At 44.5% G+C, this 21,335-nt stretch overlaps 1 protein-coding gene and 1 long non-coding RNA gene across 2 annotated transcripts; one reads left to right on the plus strand and one right to left on the minus strand.

Moving 5' to 3' along the window:
* Nucleotides 1-9,284: 9,284 nt before the first annotated feature.
* Nucleotides 9,285-18,500, minus strand: LOC109370231. The gene is made up of 4 exons (XR_002120190.1): nucleotides 18,415-18,500; nucleotides 16,478-16,545; nucleotides 11,537-12,140; nucleotides 9,285-9,553 (listed from the first exon to the last, which is right to left on the minus strand). It is a non-coding gene; the product is annotated as an uncharacterized LOC109370231 (long non-coding RNA).
* On the plus strand, nucleotides 10,481-20,070 carry C1QTNF8 (C1q and TNF related 8). The gene is made up of 3 exons (XM_003210635.4): nucleotides 10,481-10,832; nucleotides 17,209-17,443; nucleotides 18,086-20,070. Exons 2-3 carry the CDS (start codon nucleotides 17,218-17,220, stop codon nucleotides 18,631-18,633), a joined length of 774 nt encoding a protein of 257 aa, XP_003210683.1. The 5' UTR covers nucleotides 10,481-10,832; nucleotides 17,209-17,217; the 3' UTR covers nucleotides 18,634-20,070.
* Nucleotides 20,071-21,335: the final 1,265 nt, after the last annotated feature.

The following is a 21,335-nucleotide window of genomic DNA, read 5'->3' on the forward strand; positions in this document are numbered from 1 at the left end:
TATTAATTTACATTTTATTTAATGCATCTATTTTACCGTATCCATTCAGGAAGCAGAAGTAATATCACATGATAGGTGTGCTAATGAACAACTGGAATTCATTAAGTGGACAGCAATACATTTAGCAAGCATGTTTGTGAATAACCCGGAGATTAAAGCATGTTTGCCGAAAAGATCTATTGAACAGCTAGGAACAAACAAATTAATAAAAATCTAAACCCAGACTTCGCATGTTAATGATGGAAGGAAAAGCTGTAAGCCCATCAATAAGCCATTAAACACGATGACATGTACTCGTTCCCAGCATCTCAGCTGGCCTCTCTGCTGCTCATGTTCTCACTCCGAGGTGGTGCATGTGGGATATTGTTGTCTTACCCCAGGGATCCCAGAGCCCTGCTACCACCGAGCTCCTTGGGCACCAGGATGCCTTCCCCTGGCATCACCTGCAAAGGAAGGCACTGAAATATCCTCTCCTCTTCCATCCTGGAAGGAATATTTTTATTATTATCATGATTGTTTTGAGATGAAATGGTTTCATGCACCAATATTTTATGGAACCAGAAAGTTGCATGCAGCATTGCATTAGAGCCTCAACATTTGTGCGTGCAATTTCTTTTGCTTCAGAATGAAAAGAAAATGGAGGGAGAATTTCCTGCATGAGTGAATCCAGCTCACAGCCAAGTCCTTAAGCATGCGGGCAGATACAAGGAGATTTGGAGAGGCTTTGACATTCTCATAACAAGAGCAGTATAAATCCCTAAAGATGACTGATTTCAGGAAAAAAATTCAAAGTATCCACTGGTGTGAATCCATCTGCTGTAATAGAGATTTTCCTCACTTAATAGCATGACCTAAAATGGCACTGGTCTGTACTCAGCATCCTGTGCAACAGAGATATATAAAAAAAAAAACACCAACTTCTTCCTGGTGTTGGCAAAAGGCTGACTGCACTAATGAGGTGAGATTCTGTATTCTCCAGGGCAACCGAGAAATTACGTTTAATTACAAGAAGAGAGCATCTCTGCTCGTTGAATACCGTGTATTGCAGATGAGGATGATTCACTTTGCTCGACTGACCTGAGTACAGAGCAGGGCAACCCAAGCTGTTATCCCAAGGCTGTTATTCCAAGCCAGAGGATAGAAACCCTCATTCATCCTAAGGCAGGTACCAATTACATGCTCCATCTACAAGCAAAACCATTTGCAAAGGGATCAGACTACAAAAACAACGTGAAAGGGGTCCTAATTCTCTTTCCAGGAAACCCAGCGATGTTCATTGACTGAGGCAAAAATTTAAAAGATGATACACTTTATAGTAACTTTTGGTTTTCTCCCTTTCAGCAGTTCTCAGAAATGTCACAGAGACTCCTCAGAACACATAGCAGTGAAGAGTGCTCAAATTGCAAGGCCTGGACAAGTGCTCCCTACCCCTAAGCCAAGTGAAGGAGTTTTGACCCCAGCCCTGCCAGGGGACCACATCACCCTGGGCACAGCCTGCTTCCACAGTAATTGTGTTCTGGTTTCTTGTTCTGAATGAATAAACGCACCCCTACATCAGGGCTCTGCAGCATGTTACTATAAATCCTCAGTGCCCATTCTTCAGTGTACATGGGGAGGATGTCATGCTGGGAGCATTAAGCTGCTGAATTGCATGCCTGTGTCATGGAAAGGAAAGAAAACAGAATTGACAGCAGATCTGCTCTTCGTTGAGGCAATGAGGCTGCCCTAATTAGGGCTAATTGCAGCTTTCCATCATGTTAAATTGCTATGCAGAATGATTCAAGTTAGTCCATGGGCAAGTTGCACTGCCTCTCTCCCTTCTCCCTCCCCAGAATGTTAGATGACATGTTTTTCTCAGTTCAGAATGCACTGATGCAGAAAGCACTGCTCACGGGCAGTGGCACAGACAGGACATGTTGTGGTCTGGAATGGGCAGCAGCTCATTAGGAGTTGGTTACAGGTGCAGACAGCTCCATTAGTGCTCAGCTGAGCTACAGCATGCATGGGAGGGAAGCAGAGCCCTGCAGGCTGGTGAGGGAAGAGCTTGGGGCAGGAGAAAGCCATGCTGGCTCTCCAGGCCTTGGGGCTGGGGGAGTGCTGCTATACAGCCTGCATCTCCCATATATTCATGGTAAGTATGTCTGCTTTTCAAGAGAATTTGGGCTTTTGCTGAAACGCATCAACATCTAAAACCTTCCTACCTTTTTCTCCAGAAGCACAGTGCTTTCCCAGGCTTCCTCGTGCAGAACAGAAAGGATGAGTCATTCTTCCATCATCCTCCAAAACTTCCCCGGAAGAGCTGACAACACCCCACTGCTGGACACGGCAAAAGAAATTCCACCCACAGTCCATTTCCAGCTAGTTCTGACTAACACATACATGCCTAACAGGGGGACCTGAATATGCAAGGCCACAGAGCATCAAAGCGCAGTTATTTATAAGACACTATCTTTTCCAGGCATGCAGACAAGGTAATTTAAGACCAGGCAAACATCTGTTGGCAATTGCTGCTCACGGCCTGGGTCTGCTCTGGCTCAGCTCCACACGATACTCCTGGCAGGAACTTTCTCCTCTTTGCTCCTCTTTCCCATCAGCACTCATCATCCTGAGACAAGAACCCAGCCTAATTATAGGTGTCAGCAAGAAGAGTTGTAGGCTTTGCTTTCTGGCACGATGGCCAGCTTTGCCTTTGCCCTGTGCATTTGGTCTGCAGCTAAAAGCGAAATCAAGACAGAGAGACGTGATTTTTATTTAACAATGGATGATGTAGGTTCAGCACAAACGCATTTTGCCATAATTGCTCTTTTAATTTGTGATGGCTCTGCAGCAATAGGATTTTAAAATGCCCAGGCAGTCCATGGGAGGCCTTCAGACTGCAATAACACTGGTGACTGCTGTCAGCAGCTTTGCTCTTATGTTACTGCCAAGGAGAAAAGGAAATCAACCCCTACAATTGTTGCACTGACCCCATACTAACCTTGCCACTCCCATAAACATTTTGTGGGACTGACTGCCCATCGAAGGCCAGCTTGTCAGTATTAAGACACCTGATTTAAACTCTTTGCTTTGCTTATCCTCAGTCCCCCAGCTATTAGTAGCCTCTCTCAGTAGCCTTTGGAAATGAAAGAGCCCAAAATCCGGGCATTTCTTTGCCAAAAATTCAACTGATTCTACAAGCTGCTTACTCCTCTCTGCAGCAGTTCACTGCCTGCCACGTGGGGACAAACATCTCAGGTGGCTTTTTGTGCTGCTGGATGGAGGTGAGTGCAGAGGTGGATATGAGGCAGATTTTCACCCTGACAACAGAAAACACTGAGCCCCTGCCTATTCAGAGAAACAATTCCTAGACTACACCCAACAGATCTATTAGCCCAACAGATCTGGCACCAGTGGACCCAGTTCAGTCAGATTTGACCTCCATTTATACTGTGGAGACTTAAAGTGCTGCTTGAGTGAGGTTTTTCTTGGAATAAAGTAGTGCAGATTCTTCTGAACAAGGAAAAAGAGATTCAGGTGGTGAACATACATCTGTCACCTTCACTTTGAAGTGTCCTTGATGTTCTCTGTCCCCTCATACCTTGGACAGCACTGAAATTGCTGCTACTGTGCATGGAAGCTGTTCCAAGCCTCAGACTACAGCCACTTTTGGAAGCATAGTGCTGAGATGGCACTTGATGATGGATGGGATCTGTGTGGGGCACACTGGGAAGGGCACCAGGAATACCACAGTTACTGAGAGGATGCATTGCCTGCCTTTATTGCAAAGGTTTGACTGCAGATTTGTCCTCCTAAGGAGGGTCAGAAGTGGCAGCAAGTCCTTGACCTGGTGATGACAGCCCCCAGCGCAGCAGAGGGAGGTGTGGGCAGATCCTAAGATTTATTCCCAGGACTGCTACTGCCATGCTGCACAGACGGGAAGAAATCATTTAACCTCTCTGCCTTCGCTCTGCCATTGTAAAATGATTACCCTCAGACTGATGCTGTAGGAGTAGTCTCGGGTGTCATGATGTGGTCAAGAAAAAGTGCACTCGGATGCTAAAAATACTTCTGATATGTGTCAATGTCAAGCTTTCCTGCAGATTGCTGCTAGATTCTGCCCTTCTTCCTCTTTTTCCTTAGAAATAGAAAGAAAAAGGACGCTTTTGGTGTAATGCAATGGAAAGCACAGCAATGACATGAGAGTAGCAAGGTCCTAGGCTGCAGCAAGTAAGAATTTGCTCAAATGCAACCACCACAGGCACAGAAATAAAGGGAAGAAGCTGCTTACCTTCAGAAGGCCTCAGGTATGCAGGGATCTCCAGCAAAATGCGTTCACCTCCCCTGTCAACCCTTAAATAAGGTCTGGGAAAGGGCTGATCCTTGCTCTCTCCCTTCCAATCAATCAGGTACACTGCATACACCTGAGCTCCCCTGGGTTGGCCCTGCCTTCCCACCAGGTGCTCAATCAAGCCATGACTTAGCATTTCTGTTATGTTTTGGCCACTGCTGGCTGTGGTGGTATACAAGGTGCTATGCTGAGCTCTTTGGTCTGCCAGCCAGCAAGCAAAGCACATCTGCGTAGCTGTCTCTGGAGCTGCCCACCTGAGCCCATTCCTCCAGAACTTCTCCACTGCATCTGCCTGAATATGAGACACAAATCTGCACGATAAACAGCAGTCCCAGACCAACCAAGCTCACCACTCCCTGCCACCAAAAGCATGTACCTTGCTGTCTGATGCATTCATGGCTTAACAAACAATGTGGCTGTGGAGGTGTATTGAGCTATCACTGGAAGTGCTCCTGCCTTGGCTGGTAGGAAGGGCTGACAGAATGAACCCAAATGTCAGGGAGAAGAATTCAGGTCTGCATGCTTTGCTCTGCACTCACTGTGAGCCAGGAGCGTGCAAACATTACTGCAGTGAAACAAGCGCACTTGGGGACATCATGCCTTGCTCAGGCTTTTCCTGCATGCACTCCTGCCCTGACTGTCTGCAGGCTTTTCTTTTGCTGTTTCCTTCAGTGTCAACGTACTCAAAGGACTTTCTTCTTGGTGTTTACAGCAACTCAGAAGTGGAAATGAGCAAAAGTTTAGGATGAAAGCTGCTTATAAGGCACATTTTAAATTTTTTAATTTAACTATCTAATGACCTAATTTCTGATTTCTTCACCCAGACATACATTTTTTGTTCCCACTTTTAAATCACAGTTCTTACAAAACTCACAGACTGGGTGTCCTTTAAATATTAATAACAACATACCTCAACTCAAGAAATGAAAAATAATTCTCAGAGGAATAGAGGGGACCATTTTAGTTCATGGATATCTCAGCCAGCTTCTCCTCGCTGCTTCTGCGCCTGCCCTCAGAAATTCAAAATTCACCAAATTCTACACAAATTGAGCACAGACATTTTGAGGACCAGTGGATGCTCTCATCCTGTGTGGGAGAGGCAGAGCGGTGTAGCACAGCCCAGCAAGCCAACCAGCAAACACCATTTTAAAGGTAAAAAGTGGTTATTCCAAAACAAACCCAGGAAGAAAACACTGTTCCATCATTTCCACTCTGTTGTCCACAGCTTATCTCAGACTTTGGAGTTTTAACTTTTTAAAGATTATTCTGAGGACATGCACGCGGGCTCTGTGGAAAATAGCAATTATTATGTGCTATGGGGCTCTACCCATCATTACTTCCATATAAGTAGGCATGGTAAAGCTATTTCATTCAGCCTAGCAAATTAAATGAGCCCAGTTGCTGGAACGCAGAGCGGTGGCGTGATGAATGACATACCAGGTGAACCCTACCAAGGGATTAAAGCAAACTTCCAAGTCGTTTACAAAAAGGTAGAGCACCATTTATTTGCTTGGCACCATATAATTACAAGTAATCTAAAAACTGGAAGGGAAATTAAAGTGAAAAATCAAAACTCTCTTTTGTTCTGGAAACAAAACAACGAAGAGAAATATTTTTCTTCTCTGCTCATTTTGGTTTCTGTACAAATGCAGTCAGTGTAACAAACCTATCTAAATACTGAACACTGGTGCTACATCAGGGAGTCTCCCCTGGTCCTGAGTATTTGTGTTTGGATCTGTCATCAGTCTGGGTCATTAAATAACACATCTCTACCTGCACACTTCATTTCCACACCCAGTTTCCATAACTGCCTCTGAAAGTGGGATGGAACAGCTTGTGGTGCTGCCAGGGGTGGTATTCTGCACACAGTGGTAAACCCCCTGCCTTCCAGAAAGCAGACTGAGTTTAATGCCAAGAGTCCAAGCAGGGTGGGAGGTGGAGAGCCTTATTAGTAGGATCAGGGCTCACTGCTTAATTTTACTGTAAAAAATGAGCTTGAGGAGAAATTTCACAAAACAGTGTGTGCCACTTTTCTTGTTACACGGTGTAGAACTTCCATGGTGTGTGCACAAATCTGAACAAACACTTCCCACCATCGGGCAGAAGCAGTGAGAGCTGTTCCAAAAGTTGTGCTGCTGTCCCCAGCGGGAGGGCCCCAAGGGTTGAGCAGCATTCCCAACACATACCTAAATCCCAGAAGATCAGCTAATGCTAATCATACCAAACCTATTATTTAAAATGAATTTTTGCCCTAAGTCCTGTCTGAGAGGTCATTCAGCCAAACAAAGCTGCTCTTTATGCAACAGGAAGACAGATGCAAGGAAAGATGGATATGTTATTTATGACCACTGCAAAGTTCCATTTCTATTTAACAAAGGCTTAACTCAAAATTGAGATTCAAATCTTTCAGGATTTCCTCAGTCAGACTTCAGAACAGAGCCTGAAGCACCTACAAGTCTGACAGCTTGCAGATGAGCTTTAATGATCAATGTCACAGCTTGGAGCGGCTGTAGTGAATTTTAAGTGTTGCTTGGATATGCAGCAGCTTCCCAGCAAGACCCGGTTCACGGTGATCAGGCTTCGTTAGGCCGCACCTCGTTAGCACTGAGCTTGGACAGTGCATTGCAGGCCTGCCTCCAGCCTTCCCGTATCAGCCTCGGTTAGCATCACTTTCATTTTTTAATTAAAAGGCTGTGAATGGTGTTTGGCTGAAGACTGTGTACCAGAACTGAGTAAACTCAGACCAAGGCCAGCAACGGTGTCTGTGGGTTCTTCCCCTGTTGGCCGGTCTTGCTGCCCTCCATTAGCTTGTCATTAGAGACCATCAGCAGTGCTGGTGCTTGGGCAGCCTTGTGTAAGGCTAATTAACCAGCATGCCTCCAGCTTCCCATTGGCAAACACTGCTCTGTGTGAGCAGGGAAAGCCTCCCATGTCCCCTCGACACCTTTTCTAATTGTAATTTCTTCTCATGCACAAAGCTTTCAGTTCCTCTCAGAAGCAGGCTCTGGCTGTAAATATTTTCTCCCTCTGTTTTGAAATCACTGCTTTCAGACTATTCAGCAACTTGTTCTTAAGCAGTCCCCAATTATCATTCACACGCTGATATTTAAGTTCCAATTTACTCATAATTATTTTTGGCTTTGTGCAATTGGCCGCTTAAAAGCACCACGCAGTCATGCACACATACATATGTACTTTATTCTATTAAATCCCATTGTCGGTTGGGAATTACTATATTAGAAGCTCTGAGAACTCTTCTCTGGCTGACATGGCAGTGCACACAGAGCTGCTCTTCACTTTTTCCACTTGCTGTTGGAGTTTAGCACAGTGGAGGCATTAATCCCAGCCCTGCACACAGCCTGCTGCTCCCCCCATGCAGTGCTGAACACATTTCAGGAGTGCCAGAGGGCTGCTGTGTTCCAGCATCACCCCCCAGGCAGAATGCTGGGAGGAATCTGAGTTTAATATTTAATGTTTCCATAGGAATCAGTTGTGTGTGTCTGCCACGTGATGCAGACGTTGTCATGGCACAGAGCCCCAGCCTTGGGAGGGAGGAGAGAAAGCAAACAGATGTCCCTCTCACCAAGTTCAGTGCTATGGAAAAATCCATATGAAACATGCCTTCTTATTTAGGGAGCTGGAGACAAGTCAAGAACTTGAGCCATTATATAGAAAAATTGAAAAAAATGTGCCTCCACTTGCAGCACTTCTAGCACACCTCCTCAGGCATCTCCAGCATTCAGGTGGTACTTGGAACAAAGGTTCTCAGTGCATGTCCCTAACCACAAACAAAGTAATTAGAAAGAAAAATTAATTTCCTATAGGCCAGACCCATTTTGGCATGCCAGTGCTGCAAAGGAAAGCATGGCTTTGCCAGCCAATCCTTTGTGACCCTTACATTCTCCATGGGTATGTGCATTTCCTAGCTGAGTATGGTTTAATCTCTTATTGCCATGCTCTCTAGCAAGGTGCGGGCAGATGAATCGATGAGCCTTGACCTTCACACTGACTTCCTTAGTAATTTGCTGCAAAACTGGTTAGTTCTTTTTTCCTTGCTCCCTGCACGGACAAAAGCCAAGCTTTATAAATCATGTGTGTAAACAGAAATATCCTCCTTCCTTGAATACGATTACTATTTAGAAAGAGGCTGTCGTTTTACGAGGCAGAGAACCTGTTTAATCTGGAGAGACTGGTTCTGATGCCAGACGCCGTTACCATAACAGTTTATGTCTGTCCTAAGTTTCAGAGTGAAAATTAAAATATCTCATATAAACTGGTTTTGTACAGTTTTTTTGTACAGTTTTTGCCCAGCTACGGTCGTTTTCAGAGCCCCAAACACTCTTTCTGCTGGGTGACATCTAGGAGTTATTTTCGTATGCATGCAAATAAGCCATGCAGTACCTCTACAATGACACAGTATGTAAATGTAGACTATTTGTTTCTGGAGCCCAGATGATTTTGTGGGACCAAGCACGAAGGGAGAACTCAGCAACAGCTCCCAGAAGTGAGGGGGGCTACAGGGGTTGCATTGAGAAGAGCCAACACAGCCAAGTGGAGAACCAAGCTCCTTCCAGGGTTAATTTCAGACTCTGTTACTATGAGAAAAATAGGCAAAATCAACCTCTGTACTATAGTTACCAATTCAACACAAGAAAAAAATAAGAATAAAATAAAAATAAAAAAGCAAGCTTTTGGTTGGCATACATGAGGCAAAGTTATTTCTTTTCTTAGAGGTTCTTTAAGGTCCCTCCTAAAAAATGAGTGAGTAAGAGTTTTCTTTCCTTGGCTGCTTTTGAAAGTCTGCGGCCGCATGCTCCCCTCTGTGTGAGCATTCCCCATTGGATTGTGCTGGGCACAGCCTGCTCCTGCAGGGAGGGATGGTGATGGAGATGGAGATGATGACAACGGGGGAGAGGGATGGGGCTGAGGACAGGAATGGAGATGGGGATGGGGCTGAGGACAGGGATGGGATGGAGATGGGAATGGGGACAGAGAAGGACAAGAGCAGGAGGTGCTCCAGGAGGGCTGGAGGAGCTCGGCACTGGAGGTGACTCATGGAGAGCTGGACACTGCTTGAGTTCACACTGGGACAGCAGCAAACCTCAGTTATTTCGCTGATGAAGCCTCTGAGCACGGCACTAGTGTGTAACTCTTCCCCATGGTACAGCGTCAGCCCTCTCTCCCCAACAACCTTTGGTCCTCCTCGTTGTCACTCTGGTTGCAGATCTGTGAATTAAAAGCAAACTCGTGTTGCAGTCTGTTTTAATCACCTGTTAGTTTTATCTCCCACCGCCGCTATGAAAACATTCCCGACATAAGTCATCTGCAAACAATTTGTGTTCTCCATTACATCACCCAGATCCACCCTACATCTTTAAATGTTATCACTGCCTTTAAAAAATAAAAATAAAAAAATTTGCAAGGATGTCCAAAATCCCTTTTCCAGCATGATGTCTGTTTCCCTGCCTCTGACCACAGCTCTGAGCTACTGCGGACAGGCAGTGTGCCAAAAAGGAGCATAAGCTGGTCAGTGTATAGGGTAAAGCCCCCACGGTGAGGGGTCCAAGTGTTGCTGTCTGGCCAGGACTGCAGGGGGGGGATATTTAAAGCACTGAGCTGTGACCTGAAGCCGGGAAGGGCACTGAGAGAGGACAAAACACACCTTTTCTCTCCTGATGTTCACAGAGTGATCAAAGGTGCTACTTCTGGAGCTTTAGTGCAGGAATGATGGTGGAGCTTGCATTATTTTTTGCACTCACATTTTTTTCTGGCTTTAAATAAGGCCACAAATGTGCGCTAGCTTTCCTTCCTTTCTCATTCCTAGGATGCTGGCACTCGTTGCATTCCAGCATGGGTGTTTTGGCATCTGGCTTTATCCCCCAGACCTTTAAGGAATGGAAGGAGACCAGCATAATTTTGCACGGGGAAGGTGCTGCTGCCACATACCACCTTCTTGAGATGGTCCCTAAATCTACTTCTCTGGAAAAGAGCTGCATAAAAACCTGAGCTTTCACTGTGTATTTTTCTTTCTCCTTTCTACTGCCCAAAATGATGCTGAAATCTCCCAAAGAAAAATTATTTCCATGTGATCCCAGCACTTTCTCCTTTGGCTGGAACATTGAATGTGGTTTTGGGTCTGTGGTTTGTTTTTTTTTTTTCCCTTATTCACAAACTTTTTTGGTTTTCATTTCCATCATTGTGTGAGGCACTGTGCAAGCAGACAGACTGGCTGAGCATTGTAGGGAAACCATAGTAGGACAAAAGCACAGAAACTCAGCACAAGTTGATGCAAGCAAAGAACCAAGAAAAAAATAGCTTTTGCAAACAACCTCGCTGCTGGATTTCATAAGGAGCAGGACGAACTTTCAGTGTTTCATTTGGACTCCAGCTAGGAAGCTGCAGCAGCTGCTGAGGACTGAAGAACCTGAATGAACAGCAGCTTTCATATTATGCATTCTGCTAAGCAACAGCAAGGAAAGTAAGAGACAGGGTTTTGAGTCACAAGGTAAGTTAAACGGGTCTGAATAAGTTGGGAGAAAAATACTATTGCTATGGGGAACAAAGCATTCCCACCCTGCAGAAGCAGGTTGCGTGGGGTGAGTCATAGCAAGAGGTGGTCTCTGCCCACACTGCTTCCTCTCTTTTGCTTCACCACAGCGGGAGAAAGAAGCACAAGGTCAGGTTACTGCTGCACCAGCTGCAGTTTGTTTCTGCTAATGCTGCTTGCTTCCACACCCACCCTCAGCTGCAGCACCACTGCCCGGTCTGCTTGTGCTCAGGATGGGGCTGCAGCCGGGGCAGGATGGAGCAGAACCATGCCCAAGAATGTGCCTTTCAGCTATGATAGGTGAAGGATTCTTGGTGCCATTCACCTCACCAGTACTCTTTGCTCCATGGGAGAAGCTGCCCTGCGAATGATTTCACTGCAAGTGGGCTGGTGTGGCAGAGCATGGGGTTGAATCACTGTCTAGGCTTGCATTGGGATGGGTGTTTGTTTAGGAGCCAGAAAAAATCCTTTTGCTGCCTCTTTGTGATGTGTGATAGCTGTCTGTAGTGAAGATGCGGGTGCCCATGTGTACCCATCCATTTCCACACAGGCACACCTTCTTCCCATAGTGCGCTTTGCAGGGCACCCACATTAAATCCATGGAATTCCCTAGGCCTGGGCGTGTGCAGCAACAGGAGAGGGGCTTTGCTTGGGATCCTCACCTCTTCCTATGCACATGGGTGGGATGTCCATGTGGCATCATGGTCGTCTTGCAGGATGCTGCTGCACATCATTGGGAGTGATGGTTTCCCATGGGCATCACAGCAAGAACAGTTCCTCCTGGGCAGGGATATCAGGGACTTCATCCATACACCAAAATGCATCCAAAAATAGGATTACCCAGAAAAATCTACAAACTGACCAAACAACCCAGCAGCTATTGCAAACTGCGGATACGGTAACATTCCTGGCCCTCTCAGTGGCCAGATCCTGGCTGTGCCTCCATTCCCAGCCAGCTCACAGGGCTCGAGCTGTCCCTAGCATTGCAACCCTTCTTCACCCCAGTGCAATGTATAAACACTGAGAACAAGAGGGTGTTATAACAAGGTCATCTGCAAACCAGTGGAAACTTTTAAACCATGCTTCTCTTCAGGATCCAAATATTCTCATCTGCAAGACTTGAAGTCGCTCCATGACTGCACACAGGCTGCTGATGTCCAGTTTGAGAGGGGCATCTCTGCAGCATCGAGTTGGAGCAGAATTGCCCCACGCTCAGCACTGACTCTCCTCCATAGTTTTGGACTCATGAAGAAATTTTAGATCCTCCTGGGGAAAAAGAAAAAAAATGAATCTCAAACAAATAGTTTCCAAGAAGAAGTCCAGCATCCAGACAGGAGTGGCCTCAGCACTGCTTTGTTTCCTGCTGCTAGCAATGCTAGGAAGACTGGAGCAACAAGGAGCTCAGAGTGTGCAAGCAGACAAAAGGTAAAAAAGCAGAAGCTGAATGATTTCTGTCTCTGGAATAGTGCCAAGGTCCGAAGCTGACACATCCATGTGTTTTCCATCCCTACGGCACAAGTAGGGTTTTAATCTTAATCACCCTCATGAGTTTTTTGGCTCGTATTTATCACTAATTAAAATGGGCAGTGGCTGGTGTTGTCCCGTGTACAGTGAATTCAGAGCAAAGACAGTCATAGATTGCTTTTCCAAGTGAAGCCATAGCAATAACAGGAAGTAAAATGTTAGCAAAAATTTAAAGTGCAGCTCCAAGTTCCAAGAATGATTTCTGCCTCATGAACTCTTCCTGCTGCAGTGCATGAGCTCAGCACAGCGATGGCTGGTATTTAATCTTCGAGAACCCCTGCAAGGTAAGGGTATAACATACCCACACTCCTGCCAGTGAAAGCAGGGCCCTACAGTGGGTTAATGCTGATCTGTACCACTAGTGATAGGAGAAGCCCAGCAAATCCCATAGGAGCTGCTTGCAGAGCTCAAGGAAACCCATCATGGTTTAGACTGTGCTGACCCCACATTGCTAATACAGGGGAGTCTCTTTTGGTTCAGCCCCCAGACACATTTGCTTTGTTTCCTTTTGTTTTTCTCCATGTACAGAGAAAGTAAGATATTTTTGCAGTTATTAGGGGATTTTTTTTGTCCTTGCTGTTGCCCAGATGTGGTGCTTTATATGGAAGTGTTAAAATTCTTCAGGAATACAGTGTCATTAAAAAGCTTTGCATGAGCAGATGCATCTCATACATAAGCTACTACTTTGAGCTGCAAGATTAAACTCAATCATGAACTGAGAAATCAATCAAGGTGCTCTCAGTGCCAAGCAAACATATTTAAATAAAGAAGTTGCATACAGGTAGAAAGCATCACCTCATTTAACTCCCAGAATAGAAACAATGGTTTTTGTCCTTCCCTCACAAATGTTTGTGGCATCCCTAGAGTTCTGCATGGAAGAAATTTGCTTTTTTCATCAGGGAGACATCAGGAATGACAGGTGTTGCAGGAAAACCAGTAGTTTTGAGACACAGATAAAAATGCCCATTGGTTTATATTTTGTGTTGTAAACTGGTCCATCTACTCAAATTCAGAGAGGGGACCCAAAAAAAAAAGAAAACCAAACCAACAAAGTATAGTTCCAGCCAAAGAAACCCTCTATTACATTCAAACAGCCGTCCGACAGCGGTATATATTCTAACGTTATGATGAACACAACCAACCATCAGCCACTGTCAGCACGGAAATGCCCTGAAATTAACTGCTTTTCTCAGATTTCAATGTCTCATTTCACGATTCACATAAATCTTCATTATTTGCCAAAATATTGCTAAATACTGCTATGCCCGTTTAATATAGAGAGAATTTCTTCTTTCCTCGCATCTTGGTTGGTTCTGTCCTGGAGCTGCTGGTTGTGTGGTGTTCCATGGCTATGGCACGGGGAGGTTTGGAAGCATTTCGGGGAGACTGAGCTCATTTATCTTAGCATTATGTGTTACACCTGAACCAGCTGAATGCCTGGCCTCCCAATGAGCTTCCTACTCCCCAAGCATTCTGCAGGAAGCGCCAGAAACATCCAAACAATCCTCATTTTTCTGAATGTCGCCACAAGATTTGCAGCGGAAATTTTTCAACCTCATTTATCCATCAACTGTTACAATATGAACTCAAGCTCAAAGAAGAGCCAAAGAAGCTGAACTGGAGAAATGGTTTTGGGAAAGGAAAAGCTGAGAACTTCCTCTTCTGTCCAGGTGAAACATTTACAGACCCCAAAGTTTCTAAAGCCAGCAGAAGAGTTTTCCCTGGAGCAGAGCAGTGCTGAGCTCCTTGCTCACTGCAAGTCTTCCCCTGAAAGGGATAAACATCAAATCCACCATCACCACATTTGACAGAATGAAATCAAAATAATTATCTTTAGCGGGAAAAAATACAGTAGTTAAAAAAACCAGCTCACTTTGCCTCACAGATCTCAAGTGCTGAGCTCTATCTTCCCTTTATATATATATATATATATATTTTTTTTAATGTATCAGTTTGACTTCCCTACTATCACTTGTGTTTGCTTCTCCTCCAAAATTTTGCCCAAATCATTTCTTTTCTTCAGATTGACATGGTCTTGTTGTATGGAAATCCTTATTAGTTTATTTCCTCTCCTGTTGGACACTTCATTCCTCTGGTTTAAAGTTGGATGCCTTTCAACCTGATCCCCATACCGCTGGATTCCTCTTTCAGTCTTCTCAGACTCCCCTCCCTCCATTTCATTCCTGTTTTACTTCTCCTCTCCGTCCCTGACAGTTACAAGCAAACTGTAAAACTGAAACTGTTTATTTGCATATATCACTGAAGCTTCAACTAATCAAATACTTTGCAACCAAGTACGTGTTTCTGTATTCAGTAGGGAGGACAGTGACACATACGTGCACACAGAAAAAATTAGGTTGGCCCCAAATGCACATCTGACACCATTTCCAGAAGATTGAGCTGCTTGGGAATATAAAATCATGAAGGAAAATGTGTGTGAGGCTCTGGGTGTCAGTTCAGGATGCCCTGAATTGACTGGATTTGTGCCTGGTTGGCTTCATTTTCCAAATGCAATTTCTCGCCAATAACTTGAGTAATTGTTCTTCATGAATCATGCAAACGGCCACAATTTCCTCAATGGGTGCTTGGATTATAGTAATGTAAAAGGTGCATAACCCGAACACTGATTTTTCACCCTGACTTCTTTTCCTTAAGCCACCTCTAAAAATAGGAACATCATTCATCTTAAAGAGAATAATGGCCTATAAAAACGTAGAAGTAATTTCTTCATGTTTATGAAACCTTTGCCTGCCACCCATTATGAATGCCCCTCTTAATGAATGCTCTTTCTCCTTCATGAAGGTATTATAAGCAATTATGTCCTCCAGTTTTAATGTTCAGCTAATGTAATCAAATGCCTTAGAATTTATCCCCAGGGTATTGACTATCTACAGTCCCAAGGACTAAATAGCTTTTAGTCTCATGGAGGATATGTTGGCCCCAGTTGTCTGGGTCTCTGAGTGAATATGTGGTCTTCCTTAGACCATTACACACATATGTAATATATGTATATATGTAATGGTCTAAGAAAGACCACGTATTCACACATATATATGCACAAGCTTCAATCACTGCAAAGGAGACCCCAGAAACATTACTTGGACCCCAAACGCTATCTGTAGTGCAAGCTTTTTGTTCTGGCCACATACAGGCTGCTTATTTATGATATGCTGTCCATTCAGGCTCACATTGCATTTCTGGTCCCAGTCGACAGCACAAAGATGGCTTAAGGACCGAATGAAAATTAAAAAGGACTTAATGAAAATGAGAATTCAGGCCCTGAACACTGATATAGAGGAACATTAATCCCTCAGACTTGTACCTAGAATAAGATACAATTACAACTAGAAAGATCATTTCAAGTTATGACAGGTTTGATGAAAGAACTTTCACTGCTGTCAGGAGCAAAGTTATTATATCGCTGCTAATAAGTATTCATCTAGTTTCCAGGGAGCTGGATTACACCAAGTAATAAAAGGTGTGAATGACAGCTCTTTTGGGGCAGGTAAGAACTGGAAGAAAACATCTCCCAACAATGACTGTACAATCTAAGTACCTTGCTCCAAACTAACCATTTTTCTTTTCCCATATTTTCTTGACTAAGTCCATGGTGTACCCAGTGAAGCCTTTGTGTAACTCATAGATAAATACCTTCTCTCCCTCTGCAAAATGCTCATTGTTCCATTTCTGAAAGCAAGGATTTCTAGGCACTACCATCCCCACCTATTCCAGGAATTAGAGCTGGTAGAAGAGGAGCTCTTCTAACTGTTCTCAGCCTGAGGTCAGCAAGAGTCCATCTCACTAATTGGAATTTGGAAAAGGTCCAAAAAGGCATCATTCCAGAACCTGTCTAGTATGAAACACCACCGCAATGAGCAGAATGACACTAATTATGGTATGAGGAGGCACTTGCCTGCCACCAGCTCCATTCCCTGCCTAGATGGAGGGTAGAGGGGAGCTCAAAGCAAACTCACCAGTCACCACCAGCAACTTTTTCTGCCTGTTCATTTCATCCAGTATTCAGGGAATTTATATCTTACCAATATCAGCTGAAAATGCAGTAGATGTTCTCAACCTACTGTTTGTGCAGAACAAGCCCCAGTTTTGTCTGTGTCTGCTCCAGCTATTTGGCTCCTTGTTCTGCACACTGGAAAATAAAAATAGGAAATGCACAGAGGAATTATGGTAAGAAGAGCAAATGGACATAGTCAAAGCCACAAACCACTTGGCTAGGTCATGTCAGAAAGATTACCAGCAAAAGGTTAAGAAACCATCTGAAAATAGAAATGCTTTTACTTTTTAAGTTCATTTTTCCACCAGCACTTTTCTCAAAAAAAAATTTGGTCAGATATAAATTTCTATGAAGTTTCATTTTCTGCATCTGATTTTTCATGTTTTCAAGACGGCAAAACATGAAACAGTTATTGAGAACTAGTTTTTACCCAGCACCTTTTGCAAGAGCAGTTCCAACCTCAGCCAGACAGCAACAGCACCTTGAGCAGTGTTTGCTACACCTTTAAGGACCATGGCCTTCACTTCTAATCTCAAAACGCATTTTTTCTTTCCTGCTTTTATGTGTAGTCTCTTGAAAGATATTTCAACCGTAAGTAATGCATGATGAGGATTGCCTTTTCCGTTGCTTGTAAACAGTACGCTGTGGGGAACCCTTCCTACCTGGAGTCTCCTAGTGCCACTACAAGATAAGCTAATAATTAATCAGAAAAGCACCTTGCGGCAACATTAGCAGATGGCCCATCAGCTGCTCTGATCCGAATCACCATGTTAATCGTTTGTTCTTTGCCTGCTCCAGCTGGCTCGGATGAAGATGAGCGCCGTGTTCTTCCTGCTCCTGGTGTCCATCCCCAGCTCCATGGCCGTGCAGGACCTGCCGAGGCGGGAGCCACGGCGCCTGTCGTGTGTGCGATGCTGCGGGCCCTCAGAGCAGCCCGTCTCCATCATCTCCTCACGATACACAAGGATGAGCAGTGATCCTGCTTCCTCAGTACCCAAAGTGCAGCCAACCATAGACATCACCATCCTCAAAGGTGGGTAGAGGTGACCACGGCCATTACATCCTTCCTCCATCTTGCTTGCACATCTTCATCTGGCAGGTTGTGCTCTTTCCTACACCACAAAACTCATCTGGTTTATTTGTATAAGGGGTGTCATGGCACAGGCTGTGTGCGCACAAATAAGAAGTGTCAATAAGTTCCAATCCATCAGAAAATGGAATCAGTGAGAGCTCAAGTTATATCACACTAAAAAACAGATGCAAACGTTATCTAAAAAATTGTTCCTCAGAATAAGAAATAATGAACAAGTAGAAATTCTCACTCACTTTTTCCATTTCATATGCTTTGTCTTACAAAGACGGACCTTAATAATTAAACACATAATTTAGGAGATATGTCAGGGAGTGCTATGCGTAGAGACATGCAGACCAGACAAAACCTCTCCACAGCCCAAATCAGACTTAAGCCAAATCTTTAGCCAAACCTTTCTTGCCCTAAGCTGTGCATTCAGCTGGATCTGTGTAAGTAATGTGGTCAGGTAATGGAGTTTCGCTACTTCAATATTTTGTGCATCAGCGCTGTGAACTCAGTAAAACCAAGCTTTCACCTGGCATGCTTCTGAGAATAAAGAGGCTGATGGTGTCTGGCATCTTCTGTTTTCTTTTATGTTTGCAGGTGAGAAGGGGGAAATGGGAGAAAAAGGGTACCCTGGAGCAGCTGGGAAAGAAGGAGAAAGAGGGCTACGTGGTTTCAATGGACGGAAGGGCCAGAAAGGCCAGCCTGGCCCCCAAGGCCATTCATGCAAGCAACTCTATGCTGCCTTCTCAGTGGGTCGCAGAAAGCCCTTGCATAGCTCAGACTACTTCCAGCACGTCATTTTCGACACCGAATTTGTGAACCTCTACAAGCATTTCAACATGTTCTCAGGAAAGTTCTTCTGCTACGTGCCAGGAATCTACTACTTCAGCCTCAACGTCCATACTTGGAACTTCAAGGAGACCTACCTGCACCTGATGAAGAACGAGGAAGAGATGGTCATCCTCTACGCCCAGCCCAGCGACCGGAGCATCATGCAGAGCCAGAGCCTGATGCTGGACCTGCAGGAAGGAGACGAGGTCTGGGTGAGGATGTTCAAGCGGGAGAGAGAAAACGCCATCTATAGTGAGGAGTCTGATGTTTACATCATCTTCAATGGCCATTTAATCAAGCCAGCTGTAGAGTAGTTATACCTCAGCTTCAGGCTCAGAGCTTTTGGTAGGGGTTTCTCTGATGCATTAATGTCTTCCCTTTTAGAAGTGCACATCCAGCTCTGCTTGGAAGGACTGCAGGAGGCAGCCTCCTGGTGGCTTTACGTCCATTCCAGGGACACCTATGAATGGAGGCGATGGGGCTTCAAGGTGCTCCAAGCTATGACCACAAAAGGCTTTAACCCTTAGCCTGCACTGGAAACAAAGCGCAGAATGTTCCAGTTCTGCAGCCCCATATAGATCCCCAAGAACATCCCTAAAGAGTCTCCAAGTCGATAGCAACAAAATTAATCTCTGCTTTTCCTTAGAAAAGACAGAACTGTATAGACCAGAAGGGATTTGGAGAGACTGACTAGCCCAAAAAAATGTTTTGACTAGATCTACGGGTCATCAAATACCTGTTGTCCAGGTGCTAATTAAGGAACATATCTACCACAATGCTTAGCAGTGTGCAGTATTGCTAACAAAGCCTCCTTTCTGCTGGCACCCACACCGTGCCTGCTCCACTCGGGTGGGCAAGAACACACCATGTTAATATTTTGCACAATACAATTACCCTGAATTACATTTCTGTTCCATTTCATACAATAATACATTCTGAGAGCAAAACGCTAGAATTGCATAAATAGCAGCATATTGACCCAGAAAACTTTCTCAAAGGCATAGTTTTAAGTACAGCTGCAGCCACATGCCATAACTTTGCTAGACTGCTGTATTGCTAGCATAACTTCTTGCAGAACATCAGGGTACCATGGGCATTTCCATTTCTAAGGAAAACAGTGGGCACTGCCTTAAGGTCCTATCTGTGAATGCTCATTGCCAAGCTGGAGTCTTCTAGACATGAGCATGGCATTAATTACTGTCTTCCAGCATTCTTACCTCTGGTAATTGGAAGAGAAAATCAGGAGGAAGAAAGGTGCTTCACTACCAGCAGTGATATTACAGGGAATTTGATCTCACACCAAAATAGAGAGGTGCACGCAGCAGCAAGAAACCACATTTTCCTCCGGTTCTTCCATGCCCATTCCTTCCTGTTTGCACCTTGAGTCGTTTGTATTTACGATACATGAAGACAAATTGCTTCACTGCTGTGCCTCACCTACCCACACCTGTTCAGAAAAGTAGCTGAAATAAACAGATTGCTTTGAGTGCACTGGTTTTGTTTATTTCCATATGCTTTTCGCAGCACAGGGCTAAAAGCACCGACTGAACACCCAGTTCTGCACTTTCACTTAAGCACCAAAGGACTCCAGAAACTAGACTGAAACCTTCAATTCTCCTTCGCTGGTCAGAAGGCGCTCCCAGCTGAGAATCAGGATGCAGAAGTTAAATAAATACTAAATCTTTCTAAGGTCTCAATTTTAGCACAGATAGAAACTTTTAAGTAGCATATCTGCAAGTAAATGCACGATGAAAAATGGTTTATCAGCCTTGAAAGATCACATCTGCTCCCACTTCCAGCACAGACTGCTCAACCCTCAGCAGGAAAAGTGGGAAAGTTGCAGGGCTTTAAAATCTCACCCAAGGGTGTCTCATGCAGACCCCCCATGCCCTACTGTCAGACATTCCAGCTGCCACCGACAGCCTCTTTTTTCTCCACCCACTCCTTCCAAAAAGGCTTCCTAATCAGCAGCTTCCATTAGGATGATGGTAAAAGCCCTAATGGTTGCATTGCTTGTTTGCAGCACACCATTTAGTGCTGAGAGCACTGACAGAGAGGTGCCAGCCCTGAGCAAACACGTGCCAGCAGAAGCCTTCCTACTGCACTCACTGAAGGCATTTGCTTTTTCCCCAATCATTGCCACCTTTCCCCGTTTGTCCCTCCTCCTGCACCACTCCCCACCTCGACTTTGCAGCTGCAGAAATTATCCAACAGGGCTGTCTAACATTCCCTGCATATTGAGTGGCTCTGTGCACCTCCAGTTCACCCCATCCACTGTTTGCTGTGCTGACTTTAATTAAAAAGAAAAAAAAAATGATCCAGCCTTCTTAAAATGTCACAACCAATTGGAGTTATTGACAGCATCTAATCCAGCACTGGGAAAAACACCTCTGGAGCACGCTTACATTCAATGCACACTGACTGGGGAAAAGTTTTCTAACAGGAAGGAAGCAAAAAAATCCATGTATCTGTATCTGTACACGTGTTTCTCCATAACACTTAGAGAAGCTCTGAGAGGACACATTCAAAATGCTCTTGACTGATATGGCAGTGCCATAAGCAGGCAAGTCATTAAAGCCACATTGGTTGCTGGTGCAGAATAGCCTTGCAAATAATGAAAAAGGTTATTGGTTTGCACACATTATTCAAATTAGTCATTCTTATTATTGCAGAACTTGTAGTCCCAGCCTGCCAAGATCTTTGGAGGGGAAAAAAACAACAACAACAACAACAACACAACAAAAGGAAATACCTGAAAAAGAGAGATGTAGAAAAACATCCCTATGCCACATTCAAAATACATCCCTCCATTTTTCAACTTCAAGGGCTGGGAAAAGCATACCCGTTTAGAGCAGCTTAATGAGCCAAATCCAAAGCACAAATATTTTAGAACTGCTCATCAGCATACAGGCAGCCTGCCAGAGCCTCTTTGTAGGAATGGAATTTAAATCCTTCCAGCAATCCACAACAATTTGACAAAAAAGCTTTTTCAGTTCTCATTTGAAGAGGGGAAAAA

This window comes from Meleagris gallopavo, chromosome 16, assembly GCF_000146605.3.
Source record: "Meleagris gallopavo isolate NT-WF06-2002-E0010 breed Aviagen turkey brand Nicholas breeding stock chromosome 16, Turkey_5.1, whole genome shotgun sequence".
Taxonomy (NCBI): Eukaryota; Metazoa; Chordata; class Aves; order Galliformes; family Phasianidae; genus Meleagris; species Meleagris gallopavo.